This window comes from Musa acuminata, chromosome BXJ1-2, assembly GCF_036884655.1.
Source record: "Musa acuminata AAA Group cultivar baxijiao chromosome BXJ1-2, Cavendish_Baxijiao_AAA, whole genome shotgun sequence".
Taxonomy (NCBI): Eukaryota; Viridiplantae; Streptophyta; class Magnoliopsida; order Zingiberales; family Musaceae; genus Musa; species Musa acuminata.
In genome coordinates this window covers 19,283,774-19,309,808 of record NC_088328.1, presented here as the reverse complement: position 1 = coordinate 19,309,808, position 26,035 = coordinate 19,283,774, and the positions used below count along the sequence as shown (strand labels likewise).

The following is a 26,035-nucleotide window of genomic DNA, read 5'->3' as shown; positions in this document are numbered from 1 at the left end:
ATAAATCCAAGTATTGAGTTGTTAAGAAATGACATGAATAAAAAACTTATATATTTGAGAGAAGAATGTTGAAATACAAAATTAGTAGGTGAAATAAAAAAAATAAAAGAATGAAATATGAGGTATAATGATTGAAATAAAAATTAAAATTAAAAAGATTTTATTATAAATAATAAAAAAAATATATATATACTTTTTATTCGTTTTAACCTATTATCTTATATAGAGCTCAATTATGAAAATATAAGCATATAGTCATCAACCCCAAATAATTGAGATGTAATGATTTGGTTATTGTTATTGTTATTGATTTTAGAAGATGATGAACTTATAAGCATAATTTTATAATTTAATATTTTGAGATGGAATACTAAATTATTTCGACTTGATTGTCTTACTTAATCCATCATAGATGCTTCTGATATCTAATATGGAGTTTGATATATACTCAAGATCAATATTGAGTGAGGTTTTCGATATGATTCCTTCGATATCTAAGTTAGATCTAAAAATGATTAAGAAAAGTAGGACTAAGTGGGGATCTCAATATGATCCCTCTGATGTCTAGATGTAACTACTAGTGGTCTATAAAAAAATTTATATAGTAGTAAATATATTTGAATATTTTTTGTTTGATCGATGCTGATACCGCGGATGATGATAGAAGGTTTTTGCTGTGATCGAAGAGGAATAATCCCCATCTCACTTAGTATGCAAGTTTTGTTGTATGCATAGTTTGCATTCTCGTACACAACTCAGTTCTCTTTCAAGGTGCTTGTTATTTCTATTACATACATACATACATACATATATAAATAAAGCACCTTTTAAATTGCTTTGCATAATTGTGTATGTGTGCCGCTTGAATTCAGTGTCTACCACATCAATATCTGCAACACTCAATTTAGTGTAGTGAAGTCACTTTGTTCTTGGTTTAATCCACCTGTAGTGAACTCCTCCTGTCTTTTGACTACTTCATTAGTCATGTCTTCATCTCAGTGAGAAAGATAAATCATGAGAATTAGATGCAAGGATTGATCCCATGTCTTCTAAAGTGTGTGCAGGCAGATGAGAGAGAGAGAGAGAGAGAGATGATGATGAGGAGAAACAGTAGAAAAAAAGATATAATTTTATCTATGATGATGCAGATCAACAAGATATAATTGAGATACTTTTAGTGACATAATAGTGAGCAAAATATCAAGATAAAAGTAATAAAGAATATCTGATGACAGTTGAAACATGTCCTGAGAACTGTGTTTTAACTTTTCATGTACATTAACATCCCTTTTTAAATAAAAAAGTATAATTATCCTCACAAAGAGAAAGAATAATAGTATAATTGTTTTCAACTTCTTAACCACTTCTTAAAGTAATGCATAAACAACACAGCCAAAAAGAATATGAGCAGCAAAGCCCTTAAGATAGGGATCGAGGCGGAGGGAATTTAAGGAAAAGAAGAGGGTATTTATGTCATAACACGAAACACGCAGTTTAGCTTCTTGCGGCTGCTGCAACTACTACTAGTACGCGAAACCACCGGGTGTGGCCCGTCCCTTTCCGGCGGCAGATGCGGGGGCGGCGGAGGAGCAATGCTCCGCCCTCCGGCTCTCCTCGTCTACAAACATGTGGCGGCACCGGCACTCCTCGCTGCAGAACGCCCGGTCCCCCCTGAAGCCAGAGAAGCCCTCGGTTACCATGGACGTACGCCCAGATGGAGATCATGGCCAAAGTAGGTGGTTCCGTAACTCACCTGTACATAAAGATATCGCTGCCTTCCTGTAGTCTCCTCCGGCAAAGGAAGCAGTGCTCCAGAAAAGAGCTCGTAGAGAAGGAAGAAGAGGTGTTCTTTCCGAGGGAGGTTTGGCTTATGAGGAGATGGCTGTGTGTTGGCGAGTTCTTTTGTGCTTCCAAGAGAACGCTTAGACCAGCCATCTTATCATCACCACCATTCTAAGCTGCTGCCAACAGCTCTCCTTTCTTGTGAGAAGGTGGCAAGGACGGGGGAGGGAGCTTTAAAGAAAGAGGGCAGTGTGCGGTGCACTGCAGGAACAGGCTGAGGGAGTGGAGGTGGGTGGGCAGTTTGTCTCCCTTGTGAGGGGATTTAATGGAGTGATTTGATGGGAGAAAGTGGCCTTGCGTGACAAGAATCTTGTTTTCGAAATGAATATTAATGTTGCTGGGACCAAATGCAACAAAGACGAAAGCACAAGGAAAACTAGGGGACTCCTGCTGATCAGCACATGGTTTCTAGGGTTTGCTTGTGCATGGTTTCCCTAGCATTGCATATTTTTCATGTTTCAGAACCCTCTCCATCTCTTCGTTCTGATGATGATGACAGCCAGCCAGCCAGACGAGATATTTGTCATGGTTCTCTTCGTCCCGATGACACCCGATTTGGATTCATGCACAAAGAATCAACAACAGCATGGAGACAACCAACCAGGGGAGGGGGTTTACTGTGGGCATATACGACTGTTCTGGCACCTGAGTCTTGATGAATTGGAAACAACATTATTGGCATCGAGTCTTCTTCTGCGACGGTGTGTTACGACCAATGCACTATGAGATTACAGTGAGAGAGAACTACTGACATATATATTTCTATGCCACTCCAATCCTGCTGTCAAATCAAAACCTAATAACTTTGACTTGGGTTTCAGAATCAGGATTTCAGTTCCATCAGATTTGATATAAGAATCAAACCGGTTTTAGATGATTTTGGATTCCGATTGGAATCGATCTTAGTCGAATATACTCTGAATAGCTGCATTTTGATTGGGAAGACAAGGCTTCAATCATAGCTTCTGCAGTGAAAGAAAGACTGTCATTGTGTACTTAATCCTCTCAAGATTGGTTCGGTTCCTCTTTGTTCGACCTTTGTTATAATCGTACCTGTGAGCTGTTCCTCTTTGAAGCATCACTAGTTTGGACATGGTGATCGGTGGATGTTCCTCGGAGGACAGACATTTATGTGGGTAATTCATCTATTTCTTCCCATGCATGTCCTTCAGAACAGAAGTCTAATCATGTGCCTCGCCAAATTAAACCCTGGGATATGGTCCTGCCTAATGGTTTTGTGGATTGTCCTTGTGTCCAAGGGGAATGAACCATGGGAAGGTCCTGTTGCGGTGACATCTACCTACCAAATTGAAAGCACACAGAAACCCAGGTATGGTCGCGGATGATGATGACGCCGGCTTTCCGAGTGGGAACTTGCCACCGAGTTTCATCGGTAATGACATCGATGATGAGGGAAATAATAATGACGGGACACGAATTAATTCTCGAGTGACGTCTCCTGAGTCACGTTGATCGAGGAGCCAAGAGGTCGTCTGTCTCGATTTGACCTGACAGCTTCTGATCGAAGCAGATCAAAACGTCGACCAAGGCACGCCGCCATCCTAGAGGAGTCTGATCCTTCACGCCATGCCAATGCTAGTGTCAGACGTTATTTAAGGTACGACCCTGCTCCCTACAAGCGTGCACATCAGGAAACGTTGACCTTCCCTATAAAAACTCTCGTGTTCGGAATAATGGAGGAAAAAAAAAAAAACCCCTGAGATTGTTGACTGACTTGATCGTCAAAGGGGTCGGGCCGAGCTCTCCCGACCCGACCTGTGTGCAGGTACGAAGACGGAGTGCCTCCCACCAAACGCCTAAGCGAGGGGTCCCATCACGGAGAAAACAGTGACCCCATCGAGATCGGACCACCGCGGTCGGCTATCTCAACAGCCTCAAGGGTCGTTCAAGAAGATCTCCAATCATTCAGACCCGAACCCAACCGTGTTGGCCTGAGGCCACGGCGCAAAGATGTTGACACTAACAACCGAGAGGTTAAAATCAATCTCCTCTTTCGTGGTCGATGACTTGGGCCCTCCGAGCGAGGTCGTCTGTGCAGTAGTGATTCAGATTCTCATATAAAATATATCGTAAATGATTGTGTTAATTCAAATCATCCTTCACCTATTTATCTACTTAGACAAAGATTTAACAAAAATATATAAATATTTTTATCTTTACAAAAAAAATAATCATAAATTTTCTTCTTTATAAAATATATAATCACAAATTCTTTTTCTCATATTTTAATAATAAAAATATATTTTGAATATAGGTAAAGTTATCTTTTTTTTGAATTATTTTTATTCACATTTAGGAATCTAGAATTACTAACCATGATCGAATTCGAAACCTCTTTCGATCTCGGTATTCGTACCGTGTCAATCTAAGAATATAATTTTTTTTTTTCTCAGAGATACTTTGAATAATCCTACATGGATTTAAATCACATTAAGCTAATCTAGATATAAATAATATTTTTTCGTAACAAATTTAATAAGATTAATAGATCAATTATTTTATTAAAATAATTTTTAACATTATAGATAGATAGGTGTGAATAGTCCATATCCTCACTCTTTTTATCAAATCTTTATTAAGCTTGTGTTTATATCGTTGCTTAGATATTTCTACCTTAAAACTCGTTAATCATAATAATGATTATATATATATATATATATATATATATATATATATATTTATATTGCAACAACGAAACTTGATGATAACATCGTACGGATTATGGCACTATTGTTGCCGTCTACATGACAATGAGATTCTCAAGCGTCCATCACATCGTCGATCTACTCATTTCCCTATGCATGCAGAATATGAACCCTAAAATGCTTGCTGCCATGTCACTGCAATTGGACTTCTTACTGTGTGCTTGCCATCCGACCAACTCAGCGAGCCGAACTCCGTCTTCCATCCACCGGGCGGCAACGTAACGCCCTCGGCGGATATATTCACCACGAACCCCTGCTTCTGACGTTTGCCATGGAATACCAGCTGCTGAGGGTCCACCGCCATCTGCACTCCTACCGGTGCTCGGGTTTCGACCGTATAGGCACATGTGCCATTGGCGACGTTCGTCAGCGTCCGGTGGGCGGTCACTTGAAGCTTGCTTTCCTTCGGCTGCTCCAGGACCACTGATATGGATGGGTAGTTCAGGTCCCAAGGCATTCGGCCGGAGTTCCGAGAGCAGTTCACCGTCCTCCTTGCTATCGTCCGGATTTGCATCTCGGTATAGTTGGAGCTGCACAAGAAGCTGAGGTAGTCGTCCGCCGTTAGGTCGTAGATGAGACCGGGATCGGCCGCCTTCTCCGGATCCACGTGCCCGGACCCGTGCGCCCACGCCGTCGACCTATTGCCGGAGTTCTCGTCCAGCATCTGTTGGCCCAAGCTGTCGGTCACGTACGCCGTCGTCATCATTGCCGAGCGGACGGCGGCCGGCGACCAGTCGGGGTGCGCAGCTCTCAGCAACGCCGCCACCCCGGACACGTGGGGGCACGCCATGGAGGTGCCGGACATGACGTTGAACTCGGTCCGCCGCGCGTCCGAGGGGAGGCCCGTCGGGCCCAGGCCGAGCGGCCAGGCCGCCAGGATGCCGACGCCCGGTGCCACCACGTCGGGCTTGACGAGGTAGCACGGCGGGGCGCTGGGCCCGCGCCCGGAGAAGGCGGCCACTACCGGCGCGGGCTTGACCCCGACCTGGGTCCCGCGGAAGACCAGACGGACGCGTGCGTCGGCGGTGGAGCGGACGTAGGCACGGATTATGTTCCCGGTCGAGTAGCCGACGTTGACGGCCGGGAGGAGGTGCGCGTCCGGCACCAAGCCCTCCCCGTCCAGAAACTGATTGGCCACGATCATTCCCGCTCCACCGGCCTCCTTCACGGCTAACCCCTTCTCGACGCGCGGGATGCCCCCGCGTTCACAGAGCACCACTTTACCTCGTGTTAGCGACGGTTCCAGAGACTCCCTCATGCAGAAGTGGGCGGAGGACCGGGAACCGGGGCGCGACGTGGACGCGTTCCCCGCGTATACCAACGGGAGCTCGCCAACGAGGGAAGCGCCGGTATGCGCGTCCGCAGCATAGACGGAAACGCCGGTGAGGACGGTCCTGTCGCCAAGAACGACGTCTGCAGGGAAACGGCGGTCGATGGTGCTGGCTCCGACGGTGACGATCCATGGGGCGACGTTGGTGACGGTCATCTCGTTCGGGCCACCGTTGCCGGCGGATGCGGACACGAGAACGCCGTGCTCTGCTGCTCCGAAGGCCCCGATGGCGATGGGGTCGAGGTGGAGCGGCACGGGGTTGGATCCGACGGAAAGGGAGATGACGTCCGCACCGTCGTCCACGGCGCGGTCGAGGGCAGCTAGAATATCGGAGTCGAAGCATCCCGAGGACCAGCAGACCTTGTAGGCGGCAACGCGGGCTTTTGGAGCGACTCCGGTGGCGACACCAGCAGCATAGACGCCGAGAAGGGATGCGCCTGGGACGGGGACGCCAGCGGCGGTGGAGGCGGTATGTGTGCCGTGGCCCTCGGTGTCGATGGGGGACAGGACATCGGAGGATGCGTTCTTCGTGGAGGCCAGGAAACCGGAGGAGAAGAAGCGGGCGCCGACAAGCTTCTTGTTGCACGAAGTGGGGGGGAAGGACGGGCCGGGCTCGCAGGCGCCCCTCCACCGGGGTGGCATCTGGGTGGGTCCCGTCTCGGAGAAGCTGTGGTGGTCGGGGCGGACGCCGGTGTCGAGGACGGCGATGACGGCGGAGGATCCGGAGTCGGTGGCGGAGAGGAGGGAGTTGGGGCGGGAGGCGGGGGATAGCAGACCAAGGAATTGGGGGGAGCGGGTGGTGTGGGGGCGTTGGCGGCGATCGGGGAAGACTGCGAGGACGCCAGGATGGGAGCTGAGGAGGTCGGCCTCGGCGGAGGACAGGACAGCGGAGAAACCGTGGAAGACGGTGCGGTAAACGTGGAGAAGGGCCCGCGGGCGGTAAGTCTCCCGGGCGGGGTTTTCATTTACGGCGCTGGAGGAAGAAGAGAGGGAGCGGAGGGTGGCGGAGTACCAGTGTTCAACTTCCGGGTAGACGGAGGGTTTAAGGTCACTGCGGACGCGAACTATATAGGTTTGTGGGGTGTGAATCTCGTCGAGGCCACCTTCTTCCTGTTGGAGAGTGGAGGAGACGAGGAGGAGTAAAGCCACGGGAAGGAGAAGGAAGAACGGAGCTGAAGCCATCTTTGAGTTGAGGAGGAGGAGAGCGGGACGTGGGAAGAAGACCGGGGGCAGTTCTCGATATAAACTTGAGGCCCTTCGGGCAGGGACGATAAGAGAAGAGATGCAGGGGTGAAGTGATGTTCAAATCATTGCTGCATTAGTTGGCGGGCGGTGTTACTACGGACTACAACCTATGTCTCGATGCGACTAATCCTTGCCACACGTCTATTCTCGTTTCCTGCACGTTGAAAGAGAGGACGGGCGAGTGGTCAATGACGAGCAGCATCAGGCAAGTCGGGGATTGCAGACCAGTTCCTCGTATCCTCGGAACGACGCCAGCCTCCTGAGTTTGATCAGATCACACACGACGAGAGAGAGATGGGAGATTTTGACTGTGGGTTGTAGTGCTGCCACTGCATGCGGACTCTGAGTTACGCTTTCGTCATCGTTCCGGCGAGCTGTAACGCATGAATAAATAAATAAATAAGTGGACGACAAAATATGTTGTATTATCCGGACACTATGCCCATTAAAATCAATGGTTGGTTCGATGTAAGATTCGATCAAATTGCAGGTGAAGAGAGTACCACCAAGTGACACGTCTACTATATTATTTGATCTCAAACATGCAACATTAGACCAAATCCTGGGCAAGAATACCATTATTTCAAGATACTGTTAGCGGAGGATGATAAAACAGAGTGATCTCTCGTGCAGGTATTGATCGGAAAAAGATAAAACCGAGATCGTTCACCTGCCTGCACAAAGGTGGGAACAAATATTTTCCTACACCAGCAAAATCAAGAAGGAAAATGTAAAATTGGGAGACGCAAAATAGATAAAAAAACCGAATAGAGAATCTATAACCAAATATTCGAAACAAGGCTTTAATAGCCTCGCCGTAAATATATGGCCCTCAAGAATCACTCTGAAAACAAGGTTTTACCAAGCCTTGAGAACCAACATGACAACCCAGCTAAACAAGTACCTGCTTTTTATCCCATCTCAATATTCCACTTCTTGACACTGAAGATAACGAGTGCAGATCGTTTAAAAAACAAAAGCACCGTGCTGGAAAATGTTAAGCTGGTTTCGTATTCACGCGTGATCTCAATTTTAGCAGAAAATTTACATCTAGAGGAATCATGATACAGCACAAAGGAACTCTCACAGTTGCTACATAATCTTAATATCTGAAACCTAAATTTACAAATGCAGTAGAAAGCGAGAAACCATCTGGTTGCAGGTCCACTCGAAAATTGCAATGAACGAGCTATATGTATACAAGTCACGAATTTCCTCCTACAATCATGCTGGTGTACAATATGAAGAACTTAAGGTAGGCGGCAGAACACAAACCAAGTGAGGCCCTGCTGGATTGCAGCTAATGTATTCATCACCAAGGCCTGGCAAACCTAGGTGAGGTGGGCGAACATGACCAGATATCAGAGGCATGCACGTCACGGTGATTTCAATTCTTGAACCTGCAGTACTTATATACATTAACCCATTGTCTGTCTGTGATTAACAAATTGACAAGGAGGAAAGTTAGTATGAAACAAAACAGAAAGTAGACTGTGAACCTCGTGCATTGGATAATGATATGTGCCCTCGCTTCCTCCCAGCAATCATCCAGATTTCTGGGTTAGCATCAACTTCATAAAGCACCTCATCCTGTAGCATCAATGGCATTTCCAATGTGAATATATAAACTATACATACATTCTATAATAACATGAAAACTTCACAATGATTCCCCATAATGCAATTGGTGTCAGAACATGTCCCAGTTGACAGGCCAATGTAAGCTTAACATAGGTACATTTGTTTAAAATGTTGTGCTACTTTTAGTCAGGTATTACACACAATATGGACTATTGTTGTACATCTGTCACAGCGAGCAACAAAAATACATGAAACGAGTTACTTGGTCCAAGACAAAATGGAAATTTTTTTCCAAGTGTAACTACAGCACATTGATTAACAGAATACTAATGTAAGAAACTATATCAAAACTTTGGCTTGACAAAACATATATAGTGTATAACTACAGCACATTGATTAACAAAATACTAATGTAAGAAACTATATCAAAATTTTGGCTTGACAGAAAACATATAGTGCCATCCATGGTCAGACTCCTGAGATTAGTAAGTATTTATTGTTAGCTTGGAGGTTTCAAGTACCAATTGGATTGGTACATACTGACCGCTATTTATTGGTTTGACCACAAATCAAAGCTGGACCATATAGCTTGATACCAATCAGTATTCTATCTTTATCATTTTGTTTTTTCAAGTTGCATAAATCACCTCTCTACTAGCAGGGTTAATGTGGGGCTTCCTAGACTCCCGTATTTACAAGAGCAAGGTTTATTTACTTCATTATGAAATAATTAAATCCTCACATGTTATCAGACATCTATAGGACCTCTGAATTTGGAAATTTGCTCATTTTATGAGACTCTCAGTAGTTACATTACCTGAAACCTTCAATTTCTCAAAGATCCATGTTGCAGTATAGACCTCAGTAAGAAACCTTGTTATTCATCAAATAATTTTAACAATTGGAAATTAGATGAATCAAACAATTGGAAAGGCATCTCACGATTAAAAGGTCCGACATTCCATTGATCAAACAAAGACCTCATTATTGGCTCTTCAGAACCTCTAATGTGGACTTATATCCATCAGAAACTACCAAAGAGAAAATTCCTAACGTTCAAGCGTTAAATGGTTTGAAGAACTTACATTACATGAGGAAGATGGGCTGGCTTCCGTATCTTTCAACCTTTCGACTCTCCACTTCATACTAACCAGTTGTCCAACTTGCAGACAATCCGAAGAAAATGGAATAAAACCAACTGCTACACATGGATCAAGTACAGGCCGTTGTAAAGCAATTGCAACCTTAAAATGCAATTTCTCATTGCTTTCAGATTTCAGTGGTGCAGGTGCATGTGCTCCATTAGTTCTATCACCAGAGATTCCATACATAATATTCAAGATACTTTGTGTTTGCAGCAGTTCTGTCTGATCTGCTAAGCAAAATAACAAGATGAGTAAATAGATCATTGAAACCTACAAGAAAAAAGCTCTGAGAGGATACACTTGTAATAAACGGCAATAGAAAGCTACAAATACATAGAGCATATCTTACAACGGGATGAAGATAATAGTTTCCATCACTAGCTAACATACAGACTTCACAATATTTTGTGTATCAAGTTGACTGCTGTAAACTTCCCGTTCAGACTAAACTGCTACATGTGAACTTCTCAGTCATAGCAAAATTACAAAAATAAAAAAATCAATACCTTATCCTTCTTTGCAATCCATTAGTAGAAGGAGAAATTTTTTTCTATTAGAATAAGATTCTTGTTGCATTCTTAAAGGCCATTAAGAAACCCCATTAAAACAATGCAGCTTCTCTCTGTGCCATTTCTGAATAATTAGGATTTCTATTATAGTAAACTTAAAATTCAAATCATGCAACACATCGTTGATGTACATGATGCCAATATCCTGATGTATACAACAATACCTAGCCTTGCACATGTTTTCCAACATATATACACAAAAAGCACACCAAAAAGGCAAATAACATAGCATGCTTATAAGTTGGAAGCATCTCTAGTTTTTACCATTGCTAAAATTCCACAAGAAATATTATCATGCGTCTATGAGTTTTGCCTAAATGATACATTCAAGATTGCATTAAAGCATCAGATGTCCCCCAGGGGAAACTATAACTCTGAACATGGAAGCATCACCATAAAAAATATCTAATGGAGTTTGGCTCTCTTTGCCTACATCCATTATTGCAATTCATGTCTACACATAAATATCAGCCATTCACAGATACATACTGAAGGCTTAAGATTAGCTATTTATGAAGATCCAACATGGCACAAAATTTTCTCCCTTCTAACACCACAAAAAGAAGCTCATTATTCAGTGTTATATGTTTAAAGATGACAGCCCATTGAAAATAAAATAAAATTTTTTGAACAGATTGGTAGCTGTATCACATATATTTGAATAGATATGAACACTCAAAAGGAAAATAGACATATAGGGCAAAATTAAATGTGTAAAATTGCATTAGACCATTAATGAAAAATAATACAAGGTACTATTTCTCTCTGAAGAACATAAAGGATTTTATTAATCCCAACAAATTGAGCTATAGAGATGACACATCCAGTGCACAAGCACAACATGACTGAAACAAGAAGGCAGCTCACATGAATGCATGGCACCACTAGAATAAAAATAATTTATATGCATACATAAGGAAATAACAAAAGTAGAAAAATCAGGAAAAGCACCTACAAGCAAGAAAATAAATACACTTTACCTCCAAAAGGCATACTCTCTATGCAAACGCTAAACAAGATTCCTGCTGTAGAAGATGGCGAGATGACAAGTGGGAAGAAACCTGAAACAGGTCTTCCATTTGCCTTTCCAACATGGACAAATCCAGGTTGTAGATCTAACCATGCATCATGTAGGTACAAAGTAGCCTTTACTTGAGAGTGTATCATCACCTAGATGATCAGATAAATATTCAGATTAGGCAAATTTAGGCAGTGAGAATTACACCTTGAACTATTGATCAGAAAGTAAAACAATTGACATCTTTCTTTTCAGTAAGTAGTGGCAGAAGTTTTCACATACTTAGTTGAAACAAATACTCGAATTTTTCAGCAAGATCACATGTAAATAGATGACAAAACCAGACTTGCAAGAAATTCATGTTGAAAGCTACCAGATGATAGCCATCAAAGTAGTTTTAGTGCTTGTTCAATAAAAAACAAAACCAAAATAACCACCAAATTAGAGATCCAGAGAACAAAATTAATGCTTCAACATGAACCATCCATCTCAAGCATGTACCACATTATCCGAATCTAAAGCTGAAAATGATCAATTTTGATACCCACAAATTGCTCTCTCCAGTGAATATAGCAACAGGCATTGACTGCCAATAAACCAAGCTCACTGGTAGTAACCAGGACGTATGAGATACCCATTATAAATTTGGAAATACCAAGATATTCAAAGACTCAAGAATCGTGGAAGTTTAAGAAAATAGATGACTACTACAAGGACCTAGAGAGAGAGAGGCACAGTCAAACTGCAACAAATAAAAGTCTTAAAATGTTCTTGAAAATATGAATTATATGTGCCAGCTGGTATACACATGTCTGCACTAAGCATGAGAAGGGAATGAAAACGTAACTCCAGCTGGCACAGAGCCCATGTCAGTTGGTCCATCCATGTGAACCAATACTAGTAGATTACAAACATGAGGGTGAGCCATGAACATAAGAGTTTTGACAGTCTTAAAGATGAGAATAATGACACTATTAATTCAGAAGCTCAGCAACAATGCAATTAAATTTAAGTAGTCATACCTGCAAAAGTAAAGTGCCATCATTGCATTTATCGGAAACACGTGTGGTAACATGGAATGGGTCAGTGAAATGCACAGCAATGGTCCTATTTTAGATCAATAATGTATTAGGATGCCAAAGTGTAACCAGAGAAAGATTGACATCTTATATACAATGATGAGAAAGGAAAAGAATAGAAGTTGCCTTTCAAATATTTGATTGCGGAAAGCTCCAAATTCGAGTTTCAGAGCAATTGTTCTCATGCCATCAACGACACTCTGTCTCTGAGGACAATCTGAATATAAAATTTATTCACAAACATTAAATCTAGTCAGGTTTCCATATTATCATTATATTTATGAGAAATGACTATCAAACCTGCTGATGCTCCTACAGCCATCCTGTCATCAATAGCACGAACCGGAAACCATAACACAGTAGTTATATCACTGGCCCAATCCGGCAGTGCTATTTTACCATTTTCAAGCACAAATTGTTTAAATTCAACAGTAGAAATAGCATTCTCCCTTGTAATGTCTAATTCATCTGCATGAACTTTATCCTCCATTGGCTTTACATGGTCGTCAATCTCAATCATATGAGATTCGTCAATCATCAAGCCAGGACCAGTATCTATACTTAAGAGAGCACCTTTAAGCGAGTACTTTATTGGTTTTACAATTAATCCAAGCCATTGAATTTCATTCATTAACAAAGCTGATGATACTGCAGCAGCAATATCGACTAAAGGTCTTGGCTTGAGCACCTGATGAAGAAGAAAGAAGTCACATAAGTAGAAGAATAATATGATATATATTCTGCTGCTATACATACTTGCAAAATCTAATGCCAATTAGACCCTCTTTTAACCTTTTTTTATGCATAAAATATCAAAACACTGGACCCGAACAATACCACAATTCATGGAGATTATCAAGTATCTAAGAAAACAAAATCTACCCTAGACATATATGGGGGTAATGGAATTATTTAACAATTTTAGCAACCAAAACTTTACCTTCAGTACAGGTCTGGTTGGTTTCTCATAACTCATAAAATCATCACTATCAAGGGGTCCACCTTTGGAAAAGCTATGGGATCTAAATCCCAAATTGCCAATCTGTCCTGTAAGAACTCCCAGGACATAGGATCCTGGCTTTTGTGGAGGAACATCAAGAGTGATGTCATTTCGACCTGGTTTTAATATGTGGGCATCTGAGCTGTTTATTGTCTACAAAATAAAAAAATATAACAAAAAGATTATTATGTTGTGCATCTGAGATTTTTATTGTCCACATACAAAAACAAATCAACAAAACCCTAAACACCATCAAATAAACAACAAAATACATAGTATTGACAAATCTAATGTCTTTTAAACAAAATTCTACTGACATTCATCATTTACTCCCTTAAAAGAACACATATAATCAAAGTCCAATTATGCACATGACTAACTCTTAACAGATTGCTAATAGATTGTTAAACAAACCAATCCAGAAATTATTAGATCTTTTGCTATCAAGTTTAATAGCAAATTATCTATGACACAGAAGAATTATTGACTCAGCACTAGTAAGCAAACCTTGACACCTTCGTCTGCATTAAAAGTTGCCATCAGTGTCAAGCTAAGAGACTCCAAAGTGATCTCATCAGGAAAGCCATTCCACACACTTACTGACAGTGTACCAGGGTCCCCATCACATAACTCAAGTGGTGGACCAGGATTGCCAGAAAATGTGATCAGCGATGAAACATCAAGGGGTACTGGGTGTTTCATCTCGCTATGAGCAAGATGTACAACCTCTGACTGGAAAGCTTGTCGTTCCTTAGTCAAGAATAAACCATTCTCTAGAGATAACAACCGAACACAAGATGACAAATAGCCAGCTTCATCATTAAGAATTTTCTGACATTCTGCAAGGTTGGGAAGAACTTCAGCCAAGAGGTCTTGCCATCCTTCCCCAGCATAGAGAGCACAAACCTTCTCATATGACTTTGCAGCCAAATCATAATTTCCATTCTTAAAGCATAAAGCTGCAATCTCTCCATCAAGAACAACACCATGCCTCTTCCACCATGAATGGTGGTAATTATCAGCAGCTCCTTTTGTTAGTTCCATATATTTTTTCTGTCGAGAGCAAAATAAATATAAATACATAAGCGAAGCACATTATACTACAAGTTATTAAACCAAATATACATGCAGTTTATCATAGAAAAGCTAATGAGATAGAGATATGGGGAACAATTACACTTCAAGACAAACTATAACAAGAAATCCAAATCCCCAAATGAGCTTAGATCCAAGATCATATATGTTTGACAAAGATAACTTGGAAGGATAAATTAATAAGAATTTGATTCATCTCTCTAGTAATCAGATGAACCAAATTGTAGACAAGAATAATAAGAACCAAGGTGAAGAGACGAATTTAAATCATGCAGTAACTCACTTTTTAAAACGTTGCATGAACTGCATTAGGTGCAGCATTCCAAAGAAAAAAAGGCTACTGATTGGTTGGGTATTCTAAATATTATCAGGGGCAGAAAATGATGGGATTTATCTTTTGATGTAGTAAGAGAAGAAAATGCAGCTTGGATTAGAAAAACAATATTCAGTTGAGAAAAATGTGATTTTCATTAGTGAACAATGTAAATAACACTAACCTCAAATTCCTCCAAAGAAGACAATGATTTCAACAAATCAGGATCAGTAATTGTCCGCTTGAGTGCATGCTCTGCTGCAACATGGATTTCTGATAATCTCATAGGGCGATCAAGTGATACAGAGCTCTCAAAATTTACTGGACCAGAGTAGGTTCGTGGCATAGGGCTTGCATAAATTTTACTTGGTGGACTGAATCTTTGATATCCATCTAGACCTGAACTGCCCACATAAGAAATGCAAATAGAATAAGAACCAAAGTTTTGTTCCTTTAAATGGATAAACGTTGGTGACAAAGCCATTTTTGCCACTTATATATATTCCTGGTCTGGTTTTAAAATCATTACCCATCAGTTGGACGGACATCAAGTAACTCAGATGCATTTCCAACAGAAAGGGAAGCCCTTCGTCGATTAGCTTCTCGTAGAAGTGATGAAGGCTCTAGTGGCAATGGTTTTCTCTGAATATTGAAGTGCTTCATTCTAGGATTTGCTTGAAGAATCATCTGCCAACATAAACAAAAGCTTAACACTAAACAACAGTACAGCGTTGCAAATAGATATAAATTCACAGATGATATAACTAGATCAAGGCCTAGTGATCTATCAAAATAAGGGTCTTTATATCTGAATTTGTTACTCTATGTGGGTGGAACAAAACAGAGTCTTTATATCTATAAAATAGGTTGTTTTTCCTGGTACCCAAATATTCTGATCCATAAAGCACTAACTTATCATTAATACATAAATCCAAGTCATGCCATTCAGAAACATGATAACAAAGCGAAAGGAAAAGAAATACTTGCCTTCTCCTTCGCAAGCACTTCAGCCGAAGCATCTGCTGGGACAGATGGCCAAACAGCTGGCTTGGGCCAAGGCAACATGCTTAAAGAGGCACTGTTCAAAAAAATTCAAGATAAAAAGATTACGATATGTAGAAGAATAAAAATAATTTTAAAAAGAAAGTGTACAATCAAATTAGAACTATAGCTGTATTAAATAAGGCAAAGAAAGAATATAATCAAACTAAACTTATAGATGCATTATAATAAGACCAAAACCAAATCAGGTGTTGTCGACCACTGTACCTGTTTACAGAACTTTTTTCAATTTCAACTCCATACCCAATCATATATGCGAGCCTCATAAACTGTCACATACAACAATGTTTTAGTATAATATGGTTTCAGTTGCAGCAACAGTAATATTCCAGAAAATATCCTGACAGAAGAAGAATATGGCAATGTTCACACATATACTTTGGATATAATATAAATCAGGAATCAAGAGAACATAAATTTTACTTTGAATAATACAGGGCTAAGCAAGCAAGGTCCATTCATCAGGAACTGTGGTCTCAGTGTACATATGCAACATCCCTTCATTTGCTCAACTTCAGACCTCTAGAAAAGCTAACTCTAATTGAAATGCTTGAGGGAAAATGATGCCCTTATTTTTAATCTAAGATGATATAGTGAACATTTGTCTTGCAAGATTATCAGATAAAAAAAATATCCATATTGACCATGTAAACATTATGCAATTAAAAGGCATTAAGACAACTGTATTTGCTTATACCGTCAATTTGAGCAAATAGCTAGTTTAACATGCTGCTAACTGGACCTAAGATATGTCATCCCTAAAAACTTAATGTTGCCACAGCTAATTCTCTATCACTTGATTAAACTTAGGGTGAAGTACAGGCTGGAGTCAAGCCAACTTATGCATAAATCCATGCAAACCTTGTTAGAATAAGCTGATTCTTCAAAAGGGAAAAAAATAGCAATTTCAAGGAGCAGGAGAACCATCAGCCAACATTTGCCTCAAAGAAGCCCAAAAGAATTTTTTCCCCTTAAATGTCAATTTCTAGGAATAGGCAAATTAAGGCAGTGACACACTTTAAGAAAATAAACACTTGTTAAGCAAATAAGTTATATGAATCAAACTCTACCTTAACTCGGCAAAGCGAATAAAGATCGCCCTGGAAACGGTAGAATTCCTTTTCAATATCTGGTGCTGCCAGTTCACCATCATAAATAGATGAAATTGAACTAATAATAGCTAAGCAAGCAGTTATCACCCACACCTCCCTCAAACAAAATGGTAGAAATTTCTGAAAGAGTAGAAAACAAACAGATGTTATATGTAAACCTTTCACAAGATGTGGCATATTGAATAAGTTTAATTAATTGCTGAAATTCCACAAATACTTCAAAAGTCACATAAAGGCAGATAATACAACAGGGTTGAACCACATACTTCATGCAAGGCCAATGTCTTTGAGAAGCTGATAATAAATGAATAGCCCCTCGCGACAACCTCTACTGGACGGCCTAATTTAAATAGTAGCTGCAAGATTAAAAAAGAGGCCAAACCCCAGACTAAGTACAGGAATGGCTTGTTATAGACTAAACAAAACATAGAAAGAATGGCTTCAAATTCAAAAACGCCAAAATAACTTTGAAAATGCATTAAGTACATAAATGCATTGGATGGCATATAAAAGGATTCTAAAGATGACTTACGAACTACAAAAAAATTATCATGCTACCTTTTGATTTTGATGATATATTGACAAAAGATCAGCTAAATTATATTAAACAGTTTAATAATGTGATGATATAACTCCCAATCACACAAAAGAGTATTAGAACATATTAGAGAAATCAAGATGCCACCTAATCCACCCAGAATATCATATGACAACTATAAAGCAGCAAAACTACAAGATACAGTGAGTCAAAAGCCAAAAAAACCTCGGTTTGTGAAAGTTGGTACAGTAAATAAAGGTTGTCAACTTAAATTTTGCCTGAATATGAATTAATTAATAAGCTTTAGTTTGACAATATTGAAAGTTATATGATGCTACAAATATCATAGCTGTAAAGAATGACCTTGGTTATGCTCAACTGATTATTACAATATAGTTTCAAAATTACCTTTCAACTCAATTCACAGCACATATTCAGATCAAGATACAAAATATAAGAAGCTATATACAATGGACAAACCTTCAATTGGCATGCAAATAGGTATTGTCTGAATTCAAATTCTCGGAATGAATCATCCTGGACAATTTGTGATAGTGGTTTGAATTCAGGCTTCAAGAGAGCAGCCTGATCATCACCCTGTTCCAGTCCTCCAAAATCCCTCTGTTTTCCAGGAGTATTAACTGCATGTGTAACAAGTTACAGAATGAGTCAATTTATCCCCTTTGTGTGATGATCACACAAGCAAATTAAATCTTGGACTTTCCTACACACAAATACTAGAGAAAACATTTGTATGAACTATGAACTGTTCAATAGTGTTAAAATTTTGCAACGAAAATAAACAGTATATTACTACTAGCTACGGAAAAAATGATTGTCAATAAAGCATATCTTTTATCTTTACAATTCACAAAAAAGGCACAAGCACCACATAGAAGTTCTTTTGCAATGAATCATAATAAAAAAAAACCTGAGCGGAATGGGGCAGAAAAACACCACAGTATTAGACTGTCTACTTGACATGACCACTACTATAGACAATATTTTATTTTTTTATGACTAATGGTTTTTTAATATATTTCAGACCTGGATACAACAACATAAATCCAATTTTAAAATAATAGTACAATATTTCTGCACAATGCAGCTCCTTGAATTTATCTAGAAATTTTTTATTTGTTAAGTAAATCATTTGATCTATAAAGATCAAACAAGCAGCTAGTTTATAATAAAAAATTCACTTGAGACTGGGATTCATCATCCATTGCACTGTGAGACACATATGTCTTCTATAAATATTGCTTAACTGTAACAAAATTTTAAAAGAAGAAATGCATCATAGCTATTGCTAGAAATAAGAATATATAATAGAACGCTAAACTCTATCACACGGGTGTTGTTCAGGCATACAAGATACAACCTGATGTAGTGCACAAATATCTGTAATACAATATTAAACAATCAACAAACACATGCATACAAAGATAAACATGAAAAACACATAAAAAATGCACGTGTATTCATGTGCATGCATAAATATCCATTCAGACATAAAAGTTAATGCACACACATATTTGTGATTTGCCACTTTCCATTGCATTTTTATGTATTTGATGATTCCTTCACAATTTTCAAATAGAAAACCTTTACTATACAAAGATTAATCTTAAAATTATTAGAGAAATGTTCTACAATTCTGCAAAGAACAGGAAAATTATATTAACCTGTTTCCGTATAGCAAAGTTCAAGTTCATCATATTCACGTAATGAATCTTCATGAAGATGAGCCATCTCAAACATGAAAGCCAAACTCTCCTGAAAGGAGAAAAAGAGTGCTAAATCCAGTGAGGGATTGCAAGAATTACATGTTTGGGCAAAAACCATAGTAAAATTTTAGTTATTCCTTATTGACCTAGATAGCACCGCATATGTGACTGGAAGAAGGTACCTTCAATATAAAGAAATTACAGAAGTTCCACACTGGCATTAAACGTTGCTCACTCATCTTCCTTATTTCCTCTTCATAAAACTGAACACGCCTATCCAATGTATTTCTGATAGATTCCACTATCTTGGAGTCAAAGTCTTCCCAAAAACTTGCATCTGCTCCATTTAAGTCTAACTTGCAGCATCTGAGGAAAACATTGAAAATCCCACCAAGATATAACATATCCAAATACCAAAAATGTTCTTGTCTTAAATTCCAAACGCTAAAGAGAACTAAAACTCATTCTGTTCACACTTCATATAAATATGAAGCTGTATCACTAATTCTAATTAACTGCAAAGACATCTAATCACAAATCAACCACAGCCATGAAATTTAACCTACCATATCGAAGAAAGGATTATGAAAAATCAATGTATGAATAATATATACGAATAATGAAAATATACTATATACCTCTCCCTCTTTTTGGAGCTAAAATCAACCTCCAGTCTAGCATAAACCTTCTTTGCCATCTTAGTTGCTTGGTCATTGCTGGGATGAGCCTTTGACACATATATAATGAACCATTCTCGCTCCTCATTTTGCACAATTAATTTCAGCCTTGGTTTTAAGATTGTCTTAAATTCATCAAGATCCTGATAGAAGATTGGGACCGTAACAATAAGGAAGTAGTGGCAATCACAACAAACATAAACTTAATCCATGACTAAGAGCATTTTACAATTTGACAAAATAATACAGTGGTGCAATGTTTTGCACCAGAACAAATACCTCACAACTAACAAGGACAACTGTTGCATATGGTTCGCGAAACCAAAATAGGTACTGCTCTTGGGGAAAACGACTACGTAATCTTGCATCCGTGGTTAATATGAACTCAGCAGGAAGATTCTCCACATATACAGGATTCCTTGTCTTGTTATTTAAACAAGCCTTCTTCAATGGTAAACGTGCTTCAAAACCTTCTTTTACACTAGGCCACAAGTCACTTACATCTTCAACTGAACAGAAAAAGACAATAATTAATAATTAGTGGGAGAACATAGAAAAACAAAAGTATAAAAGTACGACACCTTTTGAGAATCCATAATACAAAACACAATGATATAATCATTCCTAATACCAAGAGATGTTTGTCACTTTCCCAGTGATCTAATAATACAGAATCCAGAAAATTTCAGCTCAAGACATCTCTAGTCTTGCCAGACAAGTTAATACTTGGAAAAGAAAACTGAGACAAAATATTATAATAAATAAAGCACTTCTGCATCATTTACAACACAGCCACCACTCCTAAAGTAAATCTCAGAGTGTTTATACAAATACAGCCATATGATTAAGTGGAAAACTTGAGAAAATAAAAAAATCACAGATCTCCGATCACCTAGAAATATAATATTTGATTAAAATGTGATAGAAACACAGAAGACGAATTAGGGCTACAAAGTAGTATACATTTTGTTGCAACGGGAATGAGAAAAAAAGAAACGTTTGTGGTGAGAAATCTGCTTTTACACTGTTTACTAGTTACTTTACATCGTTGACATATAATTTTATTTAATGAATTATAAATATTATTGATAAGAAAAATAGACAGAAAGCTTTTTTTTTTTGTTTTTGTTTCATTGCAGTAGTAATTTATAAGCTTCAGTATCCCAGATTCCGATCTCATTTTTCCGCAAACAAGCTTCGACCATAATTTTATCCCCATTTACTAACAAAACTAACGGCACGAACCCAATGCATCTGCGGAGGGAGAATTCACAGCTCGTATTGGTACCACCAACTGAGGACACAGGAAAAAGAATGCACTCCAACCACTGGAAGCCCTAACTACTGAAACCTTGGTCACTGACTATATGATCACGAGACGATAAATGCAAATTCCGCAAATGAAGTCACAGATTGAGTGGCGGATACCGCCTATGACAACAAAGATCATGCGGCACTCCAGATTTGCCAGGCATCGAGCAGGATCGTAAGAATATTTCCCCAACCAACCAAGAAAAGAACCGACAGGCGCAGATCAGAACAGATCTAGGGTTTTCTTGACTTGGGATCAGAATTTAGAGGGGGTACCTGAAACGACGAGGCGATCGCTGGAGCTCTTGATGGCCTGGAACTGGGCGAGGTAATTCGCCATGGCGGCGATCACCGGGCTCGCATCCGGCGGAGGCGGTCGGGGCAGCGAGATCGCCGCGGAAGCCGCAACAGCGATCTCGGAAGCGGAGGAGGATCAAGGCCGATGTGAAACGTTTCCTATAGACGAATGCCCATTTATAAGAGGGACAGCGAGGTGAACTCGAGTCTATCGACTCCGAGACTAGATCTAGTAACACACAGCGGCGGGTAAATAAAATTAATATCAAATATTGTACAAAAATATTCATCAAGAAAATAATATAAAGACAAAAAAAAAGAGGATAATTTACTCCAAAAAATTTTCATTAATAAAATTTTCCCAGATGACTCCGCTATGTTTCTTTTTTTCCAGGGCACTCCTTTTATTAAAAATATCCTTTTGATAATCGATCAATCTGATTTAAACCCGATCGACTCGAGTGCTAGTTCGATCTTAGCTAGGTCTCGATCCAAATCGATTGGATTTTGGTTGAATTCTTCGAAACGGATTCAGGTCGAATTCTAAGTGGGTCAGGTTGAGTTTAAATTAAAATACAAGGGATGCGAACCAACGAGGGTTATATTGAATGAGTGTAAGTCATTTTGTAAGTGATGACAATGAACGATGGTCCTTCCCTTTCCTCTTTTCTTCGGTGGCAAACATTGATGACATCCTCCCCTTTCTTGCGATGAAATCCTCCCCTCTCTCATAGCATTGACCAGTGTAACTTGCGCTCTTATTTGTGATGACATCCTCTAGTGACCTCATCTGTTTTTGATTGTTAATATGTGATCCTTTTCGTTGGAGATGACATCATATCACAGATCGTAAAAGTAAGATATTGAAAAGAACTCAAATTTTTTATAGAGTTGTCAGTGGTCATCAAAACTATATAAGATTGAGAAATTAAATTATTTCAACTTTTGAAACTATTTAAATTGTTTTATTTTACTTGTTGACATCACGATAAAAATGCTAAAACATTGTTATATATCATGTTCTACGATTTAAAATAATTGATACCCAACTAAACGTCTAATATTTTTAGAAATATTTGATGAACAGTAACTTAGGGACCTTCACAAATAACATGATAACCATAAAAAAAATTAATGAGGGATTTGACCACTTATTAATTCTAAAATAATAAAAAATATAAAAATTAATACAAAACATATTACAAGATGATATTATAGTTTTAGATAAGATTGAGTAGGTTTGAGGATAATCGAAGATATTTAAACTTGAGTTATATCTAAGTCGCATTGGATCATAGATTTAATATGAAAATTTTATATTTCACCAATTAATGACCTAAAAAATAAAAAAATAGAAAAACTAATACAATACTATTAGAAACATATTATTATCATTTATGAGAAGTTTGAGTAAATTTATAGATATCAGAGATATTTATACTTTACACAAGTTACACTAAGGTCACACTGGATCACATATTTAATATAGGATCTTCTAATTAATGGAGTAGTTTAAGTAGATTTAGAGATATTTGGAGATATTTATACTCAAGTTATACTCAGGTTATACTCAAGATATACTATATCACATATTCAATGTATGAATCCCCTATTTCATCTGACTCAAGAATTTAAAAATATATATAGTGATACTAAACATGTTAAGATAATGTTATAATAGTTTCTAAGAAATTAGGATAGTTTTGAAAATATTTTTTTATTTAAACTAGGGTTACACCATCATTATACTTGAGTTATTCTCAATCATAGACTTGATTTTAGTTCATTTAGTTAGACATATTACTTGAGTGGAATATATGGGTGTTGAACTCTCTAATATGTTTTGTGACATATTAATTTATCTTTTTTTTTATCCATAAACTTTAGATATAATGTCCTCTATTTATGATCAATAATTTTAGAGGTATATAGTGAATGACATCATTACATAGATTCCTTCGACTTGGTGAAAAAAAGATAGAAAAAATTGTTAATGCAAGCAATCATTATTAAGTTATATGTAACTAATTAAATTTTATTTTCAGGTTTAAAATCAAAGAAGTTAAAGAAGCTTTAAACACTTATTCCTTCTTCACTCCCTGCTACATCACTCTCTCTTGTTTCACCCCCTCCTTCACCATCATATCCTTCCTTAGTTACCATCCGTATGAATGATCATTGTTACATTGATTATTTTAGATATTTTATTTATGAATCTAGTGTTAAGAGTTGAGCTAACCTAATTTTCATTCCCTTAAGGTTTATCATCATCGTGTTCTTAGGACACTTTTTTTTTAGCCGATATTCTTAGCATTTCTATTTGTCGATCCACTTTATATAATATTTTAGATTATTAGACCTAAATGTTCACTTTTATATTTGTTAGTGTCTTAATCGAGTTTAGCCCTAGTGATGTTGCTCTAATTTTGTGTGTTTCTAACCATGAGAAAGCTATAGCTTTGAGTTGTCGTTTTGAGATGTTATTTGAAAAAAATAACTTTCTAATAGACAGAATATAAAAATTCTGATATCTAGGTTAGTTTTTAATGATGTTGATGTTGACGTTGTCGACTTTTGCCAATTGTATATTTTGTATATATTTGTTTGTATTTTGTTTTGTCAAACTAACTATACATCACCCCTCCATTATTATCCTATGTCAATAATTTGGATTTATTGACTAAATAGAATTGGATGATGGTTATTCATTCTAATATTGCTCTTAAGATTTCGACTATTGATGCTAGTATAGAGAAGGTAAAATTGAAGGTAACATTGGCTATTAATTTTGATTGTTAATATTCATTAAATTTTTTTTTAGATTTGGTTATATAAGCATGTCAATTTGTTTATGACATTTTATTATCCAGATCATCCTCACCTTTGGAAATGGGTCAGGTGAGCATGAATAACTAAAATATTATCGATTTAAGGTTATAGTTAATAACTGAGGACATAATAAATATTTATTTATAAATAATCATTCGGTTAGAGGTATGAACATACTTTATAAATTTATACACACTTATTACACATATATCTCAAATGCTCACTTTGACTCTTACTGAGAGGTATAGTAGTTTAGTATTTTGCCTCTTATAGATTTAAAATATATTATTTTATTTAATATATTAATTACTTTGTAAGACACACATGTGTGATCTACAGAAAAAAAAAATATCAAATGTCAAAACTTAGAAGATGAAATTAAAAAATTTTATAAAATCCTTGAAGATCATGGGCATCTTATGATTGCAGGCCTCGAGAATTACCATGATGATCATTTGAAGTCTATTTTACCATACCTATCATTCGGAATGATCAATCAAGGGCTCAATCATTGTTACGCTATAGGCCATATAAGCTTAAGATTTATCAAACCTTAAAATATGGTCATATATCTTTTGGAAGAAAAAATAATTTAGAGGATTTTGGGAGAATAGAGGTAAACGGATAAAAGTCCATGTTTTGGAGACCTCTTTGGACAACGTCGTTGATCCTTTAGCCTTACGAGAGACAAAAAGAGATAAATTTACAAAGGTGATCTGAATATAATTATATTTGTAATATAATTAATTTGATTATGTTGAGTAATGTTTTGTATCTTCTAGATTTTTTAGAAGATGGCAATGATGAAAAAGAGGCACGTGATGGTTATTGAAATTTGGCTCACGATAAGTAAACAAAAAATACTATATAAATAGCATAAAAAAATTTTTCTATAATAAAAATTGTAAAATCAATTGTAAAATGGTAACTTCATAATCAAAATTATCACAAGTTTATAATGTCTCATAATGTTGCGATTCACTTATCCAAAAATTATATAGGTATATTTGTATATATATACTATACATAAAAATCATCTTCTATAGCAAATATAGATATTAAAAAATAACCAAATATCGGTTATATAAAAAATTTGAAGAAACTATATTGTCCTACATTTTGGAATTGACTTATACAACTGATTAAAAATTTATATGATCATCAATTATGACCTAATTGTTAACACTTCGAACACTTTCTAAGGATTTTGTCATTATGTCTCGATTCTATCCATGTTTTTTGCCTAATTATTTTATGCTCTTGGGAGGTAAGATAATCTTATTGTAAGGTTTTTTTAATCTAAATCTGCTTGTTCCTTGTTAGGAAGATGATATCATTGTGAGTCTTCTTCAAATATTTTGTCAAAAAGTAATTCTCACCATAGTACATGGTTTGGAAATCAAAAACCCAATAGCAGCTATTCCATGAAAGCATGAAAGCATGAAATGTCAAATATATCAAAATAGAAACTCAATAAAAGTGTTAGCAAGTGAGGGTGAACAACAAAGAAACTCATCTTATCATTTGACTTTGGTATTT

At 37.8% G+C, this 26,035-nt stretch overlaps 2 protein-coding genes and 1 long non-coding RNA gene across 4 annotated transcripts; all 3 read right to left on the bottom strand.

Annotated features, from left to right (window-relative positions):
* Nucleotides 1–1,320: 1,320 nt before the first annotated feature.
* On the bottom strand, nucleotides 1,321–2,067 carry LOC103969915 (uncharacterized). The gene is made up of 2 exons (XR_010486939.1): nucleotides 1,754–2,067; nucleotides 1,321–1,671 (listed from the first exon to the last, which is right to left on the bottom strand). It is a non-coding gene; the product is annotated as an uncharacterized LOC103969915 (long non-coding RNA).
* A 2,494-nt stretch (nucleotides 2,068–4,561) lies between these two features.
* LOC103969904 (subtilisin-like protease SBT1.5) lies at nucleotides 4,562–7,555 on the bottom strand. Its single transcript, XM_009383544.3, has one exon. It carries the CDS (start codon nucleotides 7,078–7,080, stop codon nucleotides 4,681–4,683), a length of 2,400 nt encoding a protein of 799 aa, XP_009381819.2. The 5' UTR covers nucleotides 7,081–7,555; the 3' UTR covers nucleotides 4,562–4,680.
* A 573-nt stretch (nucleotides 7,556–8,128) lies between these two features.
* LOC103969893 (trafficking protein particle complex II-specific subunit 130 homolog) lies at nucleotides 8,129–21,838 on the bottom strand. Of its 2 annotated transcripts, XM_009383533.3 has the most exons (21): nucleotides 21,647–21,838; nucleotides 20,339–20,568; nucleotides 20,021–20,202; nucleotides 19,565–19,748; nucleotides 19,341–19,431; nucleotides 18,136–18,296; nucleotides 17,384–17,473; nucleotides 17,076–17,237; nucleotides 16,213–16,274; nucleotides 15,931–16,021; nucleotides 15,473–15,630; nucleotides 15,128–15,347; nucleotides 14,043–14,588; nucleotides 13,476–13,688; nucleotides 12,836–13,223; nucleotides 12,662–12,752; nucleotides 12,479–12,563; nucleotides 11,419–11,608; nucleotides 9,810–10,096; nucleotides 8,643–8,733; nucleotides 8,129–8,543 (listed from the first exon to the last, which is right to left on the bottom strand). In XM_009383533.3, exons 1-21 carry the CDS (start codon nucleotides 21,708–21,710, stop codon nucleotides 8,368–8,370), a joined length of 3,762 nt encoding a protein of 1,253 aa, XP_009381808.2. In that variant the 5' UTR covers nucleotides 21,711–21,838; the 3' UTR covers nucleotides 8,129–8,367. The 2 variants fall into 2 exon arrangements, with proteins under 2 accessions (XP_009381808.2, XP_064945358.1); XM_065089286.1 differs by lacking the exon at nucleotides 13,476–13,688 and having other exon boundaries at nucleotides 21,647–21,837.
* Between the last annotated feature and the right edge of the window lie 4,197 nt (nucleotides 21,839–26,035).

Excerpts from the sequence above, each read along its gene's own strand:
- LOC103969904 (XM_009383544.3), bottom strand. The coding sequence starts at position 7,080 with ATGGCTTCAGCTCCGTTCTTCCTTCTCCTTCCCGTGGCTTTACTCCTC.
- LOC103969893 (XM_009383533.3), bottom strand. The coding sequence starts at position 21,710 with ATGGCGAATTACCTCGCCCAGTTCCAGGCCATCAAGAGCTCCAGCGAT. Across the intron at positions 16,275-17,075 it reads ATTCGCTTTGCCGAGTTAAG|TTTATGAGGCTCGCATATAT; the intron begins GTAGAGTTTGAT and ends TGTATGTGACAG. Across the intron at positions 12,753-12,835 it reads GGCTGTAGGAGCATCAGCAG|ATTGTCCTCAGAGACAGAGT; the intron begins GTTTGATAGTCA and ends TTTTATATTCAG.